Genomic DNA, 13,012 nt, shown 5'->3' with positions numbered 1-13,012 from the left:
AGGGCTGGCTGTTAGTGGAATGGCTCTGGGCTGCTCCTGCACAGTGAGGTGAAGGCAGCGTTGACCCTGTTGTTTCTGCAAGGTGTCCTTTCACTTTGTCACTCCTTTCATTCTCCTGAGGCACAAAAGCAGACGGATGCTGTGGGAGTGGCCCTGGCTGAGCCCTGAGTAGGAGTGTGAGAGCCACACTGCAGTTTTGGTGGTACCAAACCATCTGCAGCTCGAGATGGGGTTGGGAAAGCAAAAACATAGATGGAACTGAACTTGGCAAAGAATTCTAAAACTGTAAGAAGGGATTGTCTGCTTGGGTCAAGCCAATCCCAGATATGTATACAAGCTGAGAGAAGAACTCCTTGAGAGTAGCCCTGCTGGGAATGACTTAGAGGTTCTTGTTGATGAAAAACTGAATGTGAACCAGCTATGTATGCTCGCATCCCAGAGGGCTGATGGTATCCTGAGTTCCATCAGAAGAGGGGGGGCCATCAGGGCAGGGGAGGTGGTTGTGCCCATCTGTTCTGCCCTCCTGAGACCCCATCTGGAGTACTGTGTCCCAGTCTGGGGCCCCAACACAGGAAGAATGTGGAGCTTTTGCAGAGGGCGGAGACATGTGCAAGAGAAGTGATCCAAGGGCTGGAGGGACTGTGCTATGAAAGCAGGCTGAAGGAGCTGGTCTTACTCAGCCTGGAAAAGAGCAGACCGAGGGGAGACCCTCATTGCAGCCTTCCAGTATTTCAGGGGAGTTAATAAAAGTGAGGGAAATCAACTTCTTACACGGGTAGATAGTGATAGGGCAAGGGGAATGTTTTTAAATGAAAGAAAGGGAGATGTAGAGTAGATGTCAGGGGGAAGTTCTTTACTGAGAGTGTGGTGAGGTGCTGGAACAGGCTGACTAGAGATGTTGTGGAGTTGATTGAGGCCAGGTTGGATGGGGCCCTGGGCCATCTGATGTAGTACTTGATCTAGTGGCTGGCAGCCCTGCCTGTAGCAGAGAGATTGGAACTTGATGACTCTGGAGGTCCCTTCCAACCCAAGGCATTCTATGATTCTGTGATTTTCTGTCTGTTCCAGGCTGGGGCATTAGGGTGGCTGGGAAACTTCTTCCCTCCATTAGCTCTATTACACTGCAGCTCAGGGCGCTTTCGTTCTGCAGGGGTGTGTGCACAGCTCAGGATTGTGGAAGCTGGAGGTGGTCTGCGAGAACCTGGAGAGTCTGTGTCCCTCTCCTGCCAGGGCTTTGGCTCCAACTTCAAAAGTTACCATGTCTTTTGGTACCGTCAGGCACGCAGTGGCCATCTCCACTGGCTGTCTTATGCTAGCAGCTCCCCCTTTTACACTTCCTTCAGCCCCAAGATGGAGCATCGAGCCACAGCCTCTCGAGACAATGACCACGCTGTGGCATCTCTGTCTTTGTGTGCCCTGCACCCCCACGACTCAGCCCGCTACTTTTGTGCCGTTCACACAGGAACAGGAAATCCTCCTGAGCTTTAACAAAAATACCCCTTCTTGAACACTGTCAAGTCTGCAGGAGCCACAGGGCTGGCAGGCACTTGAGTGGCTCTGGCTGTTTCCTGGACAGTGAGGGGTCATTGCTGCACATCACAGATGGCCCTGTCCAGTCACCAAAACCTTCTTTCACTTCACCACTCCTTTCATTCTCCTGAGTCACAAAAGCAGTGTTGCAACCTGAGGATTATGTTTGGTGTATTTCTGGTCACCAAATCAGCTTGGCCATTCTGCCCCCCTTTCTATCTGCAGAGTATCTGGATCGGCTCCTGGTTCCCTTCTTCCCTTGGGTGCCCAAAAGCATTTGGGTACTTCTAGCAACAGCATTGCCTGCTTCCATCAGCAGCCATGGGCCCTTTCCATGAGTGTGAAAGGCTCTGGTATAGTTACAGGTGCATTTTGGAGTGATGAAATCCATAGAATGAGGTCTGTGGAGTTGCAGAGAGCAGGGCAAACAGAAGCCCTGCAATGCAGATAGGTTGCTCTGATAGCAATGCCTCATCTTTGTTTCCATGGAAGCTACAAGAGATAGAAAGAGCACAGTAATAACACTAATTGATAGAGCAGATTCTCGGCTCCCGAACACTATTTTTCAACATAGTCACCACCATTAGCTGTGCATTTTACCAGCAGTTTACAGGAGCCGTCACTTCATGCTTGTAAATACCTGCACCAGTGGAGGCAGCCCACTGTTTCACAGCTGCCATGCTGGCACAGTTGACCAGGAAATGTTGCCCACACAGTTCATCTCTCACCAGTCTGAACAGATGGAAGAATGAAGGTGCCCAATCGGGACGATCTGTTGTGTGTGCCAGGACTGTAAAGTCAAAACGAGCTCTGTCCACCACAGTCTTCCAATTGGTGTGGAGCCTAGCATGACGGTGTTGAAAGAGAAAGATAGTTGTCTTCTCTGACCTGATTCTGGAAATTCAAGCCTTCATCACTGTCAGTACTGAGACTGAGTGGTAAGAGTTGATGGATTGTCCAGGTCCTAGCAAATCCAGAAGGATCACCCCTTCCTTTCCTATCCCAAAACACAGTGCACATCGGTATGCCCGCTGAGCACCGTATCTTGAACTTCTTCTTTGATAGGGAATTCTCATGTTGCCACTCCATGGACTCTGGCACTTTTGACTCTGGCTCGTAGTCTTGACGCCACACCGCATCATTGGTAATGATGGGATCCAGGAAACTGACACCTGGAGCCTCATATGGGTTCAATTGTTTCTTGCTAATTGGCATACTGTGTTCTTTCTGTTCCTGTGTGAGTGTTCATGGGACCACCCTGTGCAAAGTTTGCTGTATTGCACTGTTGACACCACTGTTTTCTGTGCACTGAAGCAAACGTTCATCTCTACGTGCAGTTCCCTGGTCATAATCCACCGATTTGAACAGATGCACTGATCCAGACACTTTTCATTTTGTGTGTGACAGCCGTGCGTTGCCGTCCAGAACATGGCTTCACATTTAAGTCCCTATTGCCACTGCTGAAACGCAACACCCACTGCATCTGCTGTTTGGCCTTCCATTTCTGTGTCAGCGTGAATCAATGAATGTGAAGGGGGTGCAGTTTGTTCCACATGGAAACATCAAAATCCACACCTTTGCTTCGAGTGGCCTTGATTTGAAGAAGTAGGCCGCAATATATTTCGTAAAGGGTTTTTGGAAATGGACGATTTGAGAAAGCAGATATACCATATATTTTAGTAGCGTACTTTTAGAAATGCTGGTGTTGAATTGTTTCATTATGTGATTAGTTCTCACTAGCAAAACTGTAATAGCTTTTAGATGTAGCTAATAGTTATGAGGTAGCATTACATACTAGAAAGCGTGTTGTACTGCTGTACTGTTTTGAAGAGAAACCCTCAGCGAAAGAGACATAATGATGAAAGTCAGGGCCTCCACACGAGGCTGAATTGTCTCACTCTGGGATGAGGTTGGAATGCAACAGGCAGATGTCACGATACTCTCCTCTATCCTCCTTATCTTCTAACACCCCGGAGCATATGATTAAAAGTCAGGTTGCCAAGCTTATCTCTATCCAGGGACGAGCAGATGTCCAGAGCTAATGGCTGAGTGCTGAGTGAGCATAATAGGCTTTCTCCTGCTGAGCATATATCTATGAATAAAGTTCATGTGGAGGACAAGAAAGGAAGAGCACTGGATGAAAGACAAGGCTGTCGGTTGGGCTCTCATGGTGCCAAAAGGACGCTAGACGGTAGAAGAGACCATGGAATAGAAGACTGGAAACCTCATAAATCACTCCCTGAGATAGGCGTGTATATGTTAATTGTCTCGTGTGTAATCGATGAGTTTGTACTATCTGTGGAAACATAATGGACTCTGAATCATGTAATCTTTGAAGTGCTTATGGTGGAAATATGCCAGTGCTTCTGGTGCTGCTATTAGAGAATACCTGACTTAATGGTAACAATACTTTGCTGTTAAGTTCCTACACATGGATTTTTTCTATTCAGGTGGCAGCCCAGATGGGACAGTCTGTGTTCAGTTGTGGGACCCGCTGAGAACAGGACTCCCTGGGCACCCCCGGGGCATTCTTCAGAGGGGCTCTTCACCTCAACTGGATCACTGTGGAACAGACATCTGAAATTAATAAATAAATAAACAAAAATAAAAATAAGAGGCATTCTTTACTTGTAAGTTTTGGGGACTGGTCCGTTGAGGAGGCTACCCATAAGTCAGCTGAGATCACAGGGCAGGCCTGGTTTGGGAGTAATTGCAATTGAGTAAATTGCAGGCAGGTGTTGCTGGGTTGGGGAAGCCACCTGTAAGTCATTGGAGATCGCAGGGTTGGCATTTATTGGGCCTGAGCACCTAGGTATGTGTTTGGGAAATACCTGATGGCAGGTTTGTGTCCTACCAGGCACGTGTAGGTTTTGAGAGTAAGGCTCTGAAACTTGGCTTTGATAATGTGTTTTGTTTATTGCCTAAGGAAACCAGGAACATAAAACTGGACAGTTCTTGTAATGGAGTGTCTTAACTGTTAGAGTAAGTGGTATGTGTTCATGTATTGTTTGACTTGTGGTTTTGTAGGGACTGGGGCAAGATGGTGTGTGGATGTTAAGTGTAATGGATGGTATGTGGAAGTTCACGTAAGTGTAACTGATGGTATATGGAAGAGTAATTGATGGTATCTGGAAGTGTAATTGATGTTGTTCATGGCATCTTGGCTACTGTGAACTTTGTAGTGGTGTGTTGTAATTGAAAAAAAGTCAAGACAAAAGAGTTAAGGAAGAATGGGGAGCTGGAGAACTAGAATTGACGAAAACTACCTGTGGAAACCTGAGATCAGTGGAAAAACAAATTTGTTAATGAAGCTCCCATCTTGCTGGGGATATTGGTTATGGCTCTCCCTGAAGGAATTTGATGTACAACCACGGCTTGAAGGAGATGGAAGACTCCATTACCTATCAATAGGAGGAGGGACGGTTGTCCAAAAGGGCAGCAAGTAACTCCAAAGAAATGCTAAAGAAGACACCTCTGGAATGTGTATTAGCACATTGGAAAGAAATAATTGGCCGGCCAGGAAGCACAACCAGCAAAAAGGTTTTGATAAAATATTGTAATCAGTGGTGGAACGGTATAGGGAATTATAATTGGTGCAGTTTGTGATGTCTTGGTGGTTGCAGACTTGGTCATGGTTTGCTGTTGTAAGAAAGCATGCATATTATTTTAGGTGCGCGTTCTGAATAGTGTGTGTCAGGTGGCAAGACGAGAAGCAGAACCGTGGAATTAAAGAAGGAAGAAAAAACAAGTCCCCAGGGCTGTATACTGTCTTATTGGAGGAATTGGTCTTATTATTCCTCCCGCTGGAGGAAACGTAAAGCAGACAACTTTGCAATAAATACCATAATCAGTGGTGGAAATTACAGAAGTTGGAATTTGAGGAAAATGATCAGCAAATGAATCACTTAATTATAATAGCGTCTTGTAATTAATGTTGTTTTGTAAATGGGAACTGCAAATAATTTACATGGGCTGTAATGCCAGCAAGGACCAGAGAGAGGAAAAACGGCAGAAAAGAGAATGCGGGGCAGGCTGCCAGCCTGGGAGGAATCTAAACAACTGGTCACCGGCAGCACCAGATCTGCCCCGTGCTGCCCCACCTACGGCTTGCAAACAGAATGCTCAGAGCAAGCTGGGCTGGAGACCGCAGGTGTGGAGCAGGGTGTGCTAACTGCAAGGGGGGAGGGTTGAGGTGGGATGCATTGGAAGTGAGAATGCCCTCCTCTGCGGAGATCTAGGAAATCCGACATCCCAGCGTTAGCACTGGAAGCCTCCGGGGCAAGGCTGCAGGCAAAACTGGAATAGAAGCTTTGGTTGACACAACTGGTTTTTATATTTACCAATGGGCACGGAAAAAAAGGAGGAAAAAAAAAAGGGAAAGATACAGTCTGACAAAAGCAAAGAAGGGAATAGAGAGGAAGCAGAGAACGCAAAAGAAGAAAGAAGGATAAGGTTGTGAGGACAGAGGAGAAAGATGAGGAATATGGAAAAATTGAGGAGATAGTAATGAAAGAAGGAAATCTAGAAGAATGATAGCAACTGCTACTGTTGTGGCATCAGCTGGCTTCGTAACAGTGGTGGAAGTTAGCAGCCAACAGCAACAGAAGCACCAAAAAAAAGTTTCATTTTCAAATCAAATAATACCGGCCCGGAAAGGTTATGTTAAAGGTAGGAGCCAGCACAGATAAAGAATACCTGCAGAGGGGGGAAAAAAAAAAAGAAAAAGACTGTAAAGGAATGAAAGTAATAACAGATGATATTCGGATTAAATTACTTAATTTACTTAAATTACTAATTGGATGTGAATCTGAATAGAACACGACAATCTTGACAGCGGGGAAATAAAAAAAGTCAGAGGGCAGAGCCGTGCGTGGGGGCAGCCGCGCTGTGTCCGGCCTCGGCCCGGGCCCGTCGTGCACGGAGGGCTGCGCGGGGATCAGCCCAGGGCCCGGAGCCTCCGAGTGCCGGGGCGCCGCGCTCCGCCTCTGCCCCCCGCGCTGCCCCGCGCCCCGCCCCGCGCCCGCCCCGTCCTCCGCCGAAGGGGCCGCGGGGCCGGGCGGAGAGGAGAGGAGAGGAGCGGTGGGCGCTGCCCCGCCGGGGCCCGACGAGGGGCGGCCCGAGCGCGGCCCCGCTCCGCTCCTGTCCGCCTCCCGGGCAGACGGCGGCGGCGCGGCGGGGCGCGATGGCGGCCGGGCTGGGGCCGTGGCTGCTGGCCTTGGCCTTGGTGCCGGCAGGTGAGAGGCGGGCACGGAGGGCGGCGCGGCCGGGGCCGGGCGCGGCTCCTGCTGCTGCCCCGCGGGCGCGCGGAGGCCCGGAGCTCGGCTTCGGTGCCGGGGAGCGGCTGTTGTGCGTGGCACAGGGAGGCTGTGTGGGGACACGGATGCTGCGGGAGCGGCCCTGGCTGAGCCCCGCGGAGGAGGGCGGCTGGGGCAGCGCCCCTGGCCTGGGGCTGTGGCAGCAGAGAGGAGGTTCCCAGCTCATGAATTTATGATCTGTGGGCATTGGGGTGGCTGGGGAACGTCCTCCTACCGAATTGGCTGTGCCATGCCTGGCTCCTGATGCTGTCCTTCTACAGGAGTGTGTGCACAGTGGAGACTGGAAGCATCTGGCGGAGGTGTGCAAGCACCTGGGGAGTCTGTGCGTCTGTCCTGCCAGGGATCCGGCTTCAGCTTCAGAAGTTTTACTGTTCGGTGGTACCGTCAGACACTTGGTGGCCATATTGAGTGGCTGTCGTTTATCGATGCCACCTCATATATTATAAGATTGAGCCTAGACTTGGAGGGTCAAGCCTCAGTCTCTCGAGACAATTCCCGATCTGTGTCCTATCTGTCTCTCCACACCCTGCGCCCACACGACTCAGCGCACTACTTCTGTGCTGTTCACACGGGAACAGGAAATCCTGCAGAGCTGTAACAAAAAATCTCCTAAAAACAGCCACAGATCCTGGAACCCCAGGACTGGCAGGGGCTGGAATGCCTCTGGGCTGCTCCTGCACAGTGAGGAGACATCACTGCACACCACAGGTGACCCCGTCCTTTCTGCCAGGTCTTCTATCACTTCTCCTGAGTCACAAAATCAGTGATGTGACCTGAGGATTATATTCACAGTATTTCTGTTCACGCTATCAGCTTGACCACTTTTCCTGCCTTCCTTCCTGCAGCATGTCTGCACCTGCTTTTTGTTTCCTTCCCTCTGTATTCCTTTACTATGATCTATAGCATATGTATTTCCATCATCATCCCAATTTCATTTCATTTAAATTGACAAAATACGTATGTACGAGCAAATAACACAGAGAACAAAAAACTTTTGCTTCATTCGTCTCTGGCCATTTCCCTCATGGGAGAACGAAACAGTGGATCAGAACTCTGCTCTTGCTCCATAGCTTAGCTACATCTCACTCTCACCCCACTCACAATACCGGCTTAGTCAAAATGTAAGTTCGAAATTTCTTAGTTCGTAGTTCTAATTTCCTCAGAGGATATCCCAAATATTCTGATGGTATTAATGCAGATACACGGTACTGAACATTTACAACAGATGGTAATAGCAATTATATAACCTATAACTCCTGTTATCACAACTAGGAGAATCCAGATAACCATTTAACAGCATACCCACTATATCCTGTCCCCTTACCCCGCATACGACTTACAAGGTCCATTTGTGGGTGCTCCTCCAAGTAGCTGCTTGCCAGAGCCTGCCTCCCCAGCCGGCAACCAGCAAACCTGTGAGCTCACTTCCCAGGGGCAGCAGCAAGGCTATACCCTGCGTAGGACGTCTCCATACGGCTTACGGGTCCCCTCATTCCATACACATAACTGGTCTGCCGATGGATGGTCCTTTTCTGCTCCGGCAGTGATCGGATGAGGAAGGGGAGTCCTTCCGAGAAATCTTGGGGCGCGCCAAAGGCGTCCCTCTTCTCAACCGGTCCTGCAGCCAAGCAGAGGATGCCCCATCTGGGGTGCCAAATTGACGTGCGGAATCAAACTCTGTAACCCAAGTAAGATTACAAAGCAGGTACGGTTTATTCAGTGCTGCGTGGACGCCGGGTGCAGGGCCATAGATCCGCCGAACTTGCACACCGTCTGGAAAAATCGTGCTTCAGATATAGGCTGAACTAATACATAATCAATAGTTTTCCTGGAATTCGGATACATATTCATCACACCCCCAAGAGTACATTAGCATGCAGACCCTCCCCTCTTGCATGTGCGTAGTGGGTCATGGGATGAAGATTTGTTGTCTTCCTCGTGAAGGCTCTGTCCTTTCTCGCTGTAAACTCCTGGCAATTTTGGGGGGGCGTCCCCCCACACCGGTTTCTTCTTGCCCTGCGGACATCTAATCACCTTCCTGCCAAATGTCCTCGGGCTGTTCTCAAACCTTATCCTTATAGCCTTCATCCCCCTCACTATCCCAGACCCAGTGTCTGCCATCCCTTATTTTCTAACAAGCTTTCTTGCCTTGCCTTTCTCTTTTGAACAGACAGTAGCCATCCATCACAGCACTCCAGCTGTGCAAGCCATTCCACCACGTTTCTGTGATGGCGACTATATCGTAGTTTTCCAGCCTCACCATGGCCTCCAGCTATTCCTGTTTGTGACCCATGCTGCGTGCATTAGCGTAAAAGCACCTGAGCTGGGCCACCTTTTGAGTGGGAGAAGCCCTAATAGTCTCTTGACCCTACACAGGTGTTTGCCTAGCCACCAACTTCATGCATCGCCGAGCAGGGACCTTTTGCCATTGCCCTATGCCCCCTGCCCCAATTCTTCACCGATGTTGTTAGGGGGAGGAGTGGGCAGGGGGTTCAGTGTAGCAGGAACACTGTCTGCCTGCCTGTTCCCCTCTGTTACCTGTTTGTAAGGCGGTAGGGGGAGATGTGCTTCACGTGGAGCCTCAGCTGGCTGCCGAATCTCAGGGCCCATGGGGATTGGCACCACCAGTCAGTCTCCCTCTCACACTCCCTAATGCTGCTCAGCCTCTCCACCTCCTCCTTCAGGTCAACCACAAGGCTGAGTATGTTATTCAGCACCTTGCATCTAACACAAGCGCTGTCTCCATCACCTTGCATTGCAAAGGCCAGGCCCTGGCACTCCCTGCAGCCACACACCTGCGCACTAGCATGTTGTAGTGGGATCTCTGTCAGAATTTGCACATTTTTCTTGGCCGAAGCCCTCCTTTTTTGTGTGCATGGCACTTCAGGCTGCATCTCCACATTTTTGCTGGCAATAGCCTTCGGCCGGGGTGCAGCCATGGGCAAAGCAGCAGACTCACAAGCACTAGCTAAGGTAGCCTTAACGGGGACAGGACAGGGGAGCCTGGAGACTTCTGGTAGAGCACAGGCCGTCTAGATGGAGCTGTAACGAGGAGAATGGAGTTAAAGGCTTACAGTCTGATTTCTGCACGATGCCACGTCAGGGGAGAGGAGGGAGGCCATCGGGGAAGGCACGTGCAGGGAGAGGCTGCGGGCCGAGAGCCGTGCGTGGGGGCAGCCGCGCTGTGTCCGGCCTCGGCCCGGGCCCGTCGTGCACGGAGGGCTGCGCGGGGATCAGCCCAGGGCCCGGAGCCTCCGAGTGCCGGGGCGCCGCGCTCCGCCTCTGCCCCCGCGCTGGCGCCCCGCCCCGCGCCCGCCCCGTCCTGCGCCGAAGGGGCCGCGGGGCCGGGCGGAGGGAGGGGACGGGAGAGGAGAGGAGAGGAGCGGTGGGCGCTGCCCCGCCGGGGCCCGACGAGGGGCGGTCCGAGCGCGGCCCCCTCCGCTCCTGTCCGCCTCCCGGGCAGACGGCGGCGGGGCGCGATGGCGGCCGGGCTGGGGCCGTGGCTGCTGGCCTTGGCCTTGGGGCCGGCAGGTGAGGGCGGGCACGGAGGGCGGCGAGGCCGGGGCCGGGCGCGGCTCCTGCTGCTGCCCGCGGGCGCGCGCAGGCCCGGAGCTCGGCTTCGGTGCCGGGGAGCGGCTGTTGTGCGTGGCACAGGGAGGCTGTGTGGGGACACGGATGCTGCGGGAATGGCCCTGGCTGAGCCCCGCGGAGGAGGGCGGCTGGGGCAGCGCCCCTAGCCTGGGGCTGTGGCAGGCGGAAATGCGGTCGTGGCTCTGCCTGTTCTGGTTGGAGCGGGTCAGAGCAGCAGGAGAACGTTCTCCCTTCATGGATATATACTGCCTGCTTGCCTGCACTTTCCTTCTTCAGTGCCTGGGTGCAGCTGAGGCTTGCGGAAGCTGGTGGATTTCTTAGAGCTCTTGGAGTGTTTGTTTTCCTCTCCTGCCAGGGTTTTAGCTTCAGCTTCAGAGGTTATTGTGTTTGCTGGTCCTGTCAGGCATCTGATGGCTGTCTCAAATTGCTCTCCTACATCAGCTCCATCTCATTTAGTAGACTCCGTCCTAAGGTGGAGTGTCATGCCATGGCCTCCCAGGGTGGTTCCTGATTTGAGGAATCTCTGTCCCTGCGCATCCTGCAGTCCCCTGTCTCAGCCTGCCATTTCTGTGTTGCTCTCTTGGGATTGGGATATCCCACTGTGCTTTAACAGAAAACTCATTTTGGTTAAAGCCAAGGCAGTAGGAACTGCTAGGCTGGAAAGAGCTGGAGCAGCTCTGTGCTGCATTTGGGGAGTAATGGGATGTCAGAGCACACTGCGGATGGCCCTGTCACTTAAGCAAGAGCTCCTTTGCTTTCACCACTCCTTTCATTGCAGTGAGTCTCAAGTGCTGTAAGCAAATGATTATGTTCGGCATATTTCTGGTTACCATACCAGCCTGGCCACTTGCCTGCAGCTTGTCTGGATCAGCTCTTAGTCCCCTTCTTCCCCTGAGTATTCAAAAACTCTTGGCTTCTAACAACAGCACTGCCTGCTTCCATCAACAGCCATGGGCTATTCTTTCCTGGTGCCTGTGGGCAAAGCAGTGGGTGAGTAGCTCTGATGTGGTTTCAGGTGCACTACTGAGAGATGAAATCCAAGCGAAGAAGTCTGCAGTGATAGTACGAGCAGGGCAAACAGAGACCCTGCAATGTACCTATAACTCCAGTGCTTCCTATATTTACGTGGCCTGGTACCGGCAGCTTCCCAACAGGCCCCTGCAGTACTTGCTTCAGAGCAAGGGCCGGGGAGGCTCATACAAACATACGGCCCCTTCTGCCCGCCTGAGGTTTTCATCCTGGGCTGATGAGAGCTCTGGGACCCTAGTGATCAGTGGGCTGGAGCTGGAAGACAGCGCACTCTATTTCTGCTCTCTGCTGGGACCACAGTGAGAGACAGCCCTGGTTTACTCCAACAACATCAACATAGTTCACTGCTCCCTTCCCTATTACCTATTTGCAGCACAGCAAGAGCCAGGTGATGATAGGGACAGGAAGAAAGAGGCAGGAGCTGCAGGGAGCAGCAGAGGGGATCAAGGTGGAGCTGAAAGGGGAAACATGAGGCGAAAGATTTCGATGGGGGTTGTGATCCTCATACCGTGGTAGTGGAAGGAGGCCAAGGAGGGATGTCAGTGCGGGGCTCGGAGAGCCCTCCTTTTTTGTGTGCATGGGACTTCAGGCTGCATCTCCACATTTTTGCTGGCAATAGCCTTCGGCCGGGGTGCAGCCATGGGCAAAGCAGCAGACTCACAAGCACTAGCTAAGGTAGCCTTAACGGGGACAGGACAGGGGAGCCCGGAGACTTCTGGTAGAGCACAGGCCGTCTAGATGGAGCTGTAACGAGGAGAATGGAGTTAAAGGCTTACAGTCTGATTTCTGCACGATGCCACGTCAGGGGAGAGGAGGGAGGCCATCGGGGAAGGCACGTGCAGGGAGAGGCTGCGGGCCGAGAGCCGTGCGTGGGGGCAGCCGCGCTGTGTCCGGCCTCGGCCCGGGCCCGTCGTGCACGGAGGGCTGCGCGGGGATCAGCCCAGGGCCCGGAGCCTCCGAGTGCCGGGGCGCCGCGCTCCGCCTCTGCCCCCCGCGCTGCCCCGCGCCCCGCCCGCGCCCGCCCCGTCCTCCGCCGAAGGGGCCGCGGGGCTGGGCGGAGGGGGAGAGGAGAGGAGAGGAGAGGGAGAGGAGAGGAGAGGAGAGGAGAGGAGAGGAGAGGAGAGGAGAGGAGAGGAGAGGAGAGGAGCGAGCGTGGGCGCTGCCCCGCCGGGGCCCGACGAGGGCGGCCCGAGCGCGGCCCCGCTCCGCTCCTGTCCGCCTCCCGGGCAGGCGGCGGGGCGCGATGGCGGCCGGGCTGGGGCCGTGGCTGCTGGCCTTGGCCTTGGGGCCGGCAGGTGAGGGGCGGGCACGGAGGGCGGCGAGGCCGGGGCCGGGCGCGGCTCCTGCTGCTGCCCCGCGGGCGCGCGGAGTCACAGAAGCGGTGTTGTGACCTGAGGATTATGTTCAGCACGTTTCTGTTCTTGAGATCAGTTTGGCCACTTTGCCCACCTTCCTGCCTTCAGCATGTCTGCACTTGCTCTTTCTTTCCTTCTTCCCTTGGGTACTCAAAAGCACATTGGGCGCTTCTAGCAACAGCATTGCCTGCT

The 13,012-nt window shown here is 53.0% G+C and overlaps 1 protein-coding gene and 1 pseudogene across 1 annotated transcript in view; both read left to right on the top strand.

The window, feature by feature from the left end:
* Positions 1–13,012, top strand: part of LOC104917254 (Ig heavy chain Mem5-like) — a 33,667-nt gene that overhangs the window by 1,556 nt on the left and 19,099 nt on the right. Inside the window, exon 2 of the mRNA XM_085210772.1 lies at positions 7,106–7,439. Within this exon, the coding sequence (XP_085066898.1) occupies positions 7,106–7,439 (334 nt within the window). The remainder of the gene's footprint in view (positions 1–7,105; positions 7,440–13,012) is intronic.
* Positions 253–4,144, top strand: LOC146542512 (uncharacterized; annotated as a pseudogene).

Source organism: Meleagris gallopavo, chromosome 29 (genome assembly GCF_905368555.1).
Source record: "Meleagris gallopavo chromosome 29, MGAL_WU_HG_1.1, whole genome shotgun sequence".
In the NCBI taxonomy this organism is placed as follows: domain Eukaryota; kingdom Metazoa; phylum Chordata; class Aves; order Galliformes; family Phasianidae; genus Meleagris; species Meleagris gallopavo.
Note: the sequence above shows the minus strand (reverse complement) of the source record. Positions and strands in the feature narration are given on the sequence as shown.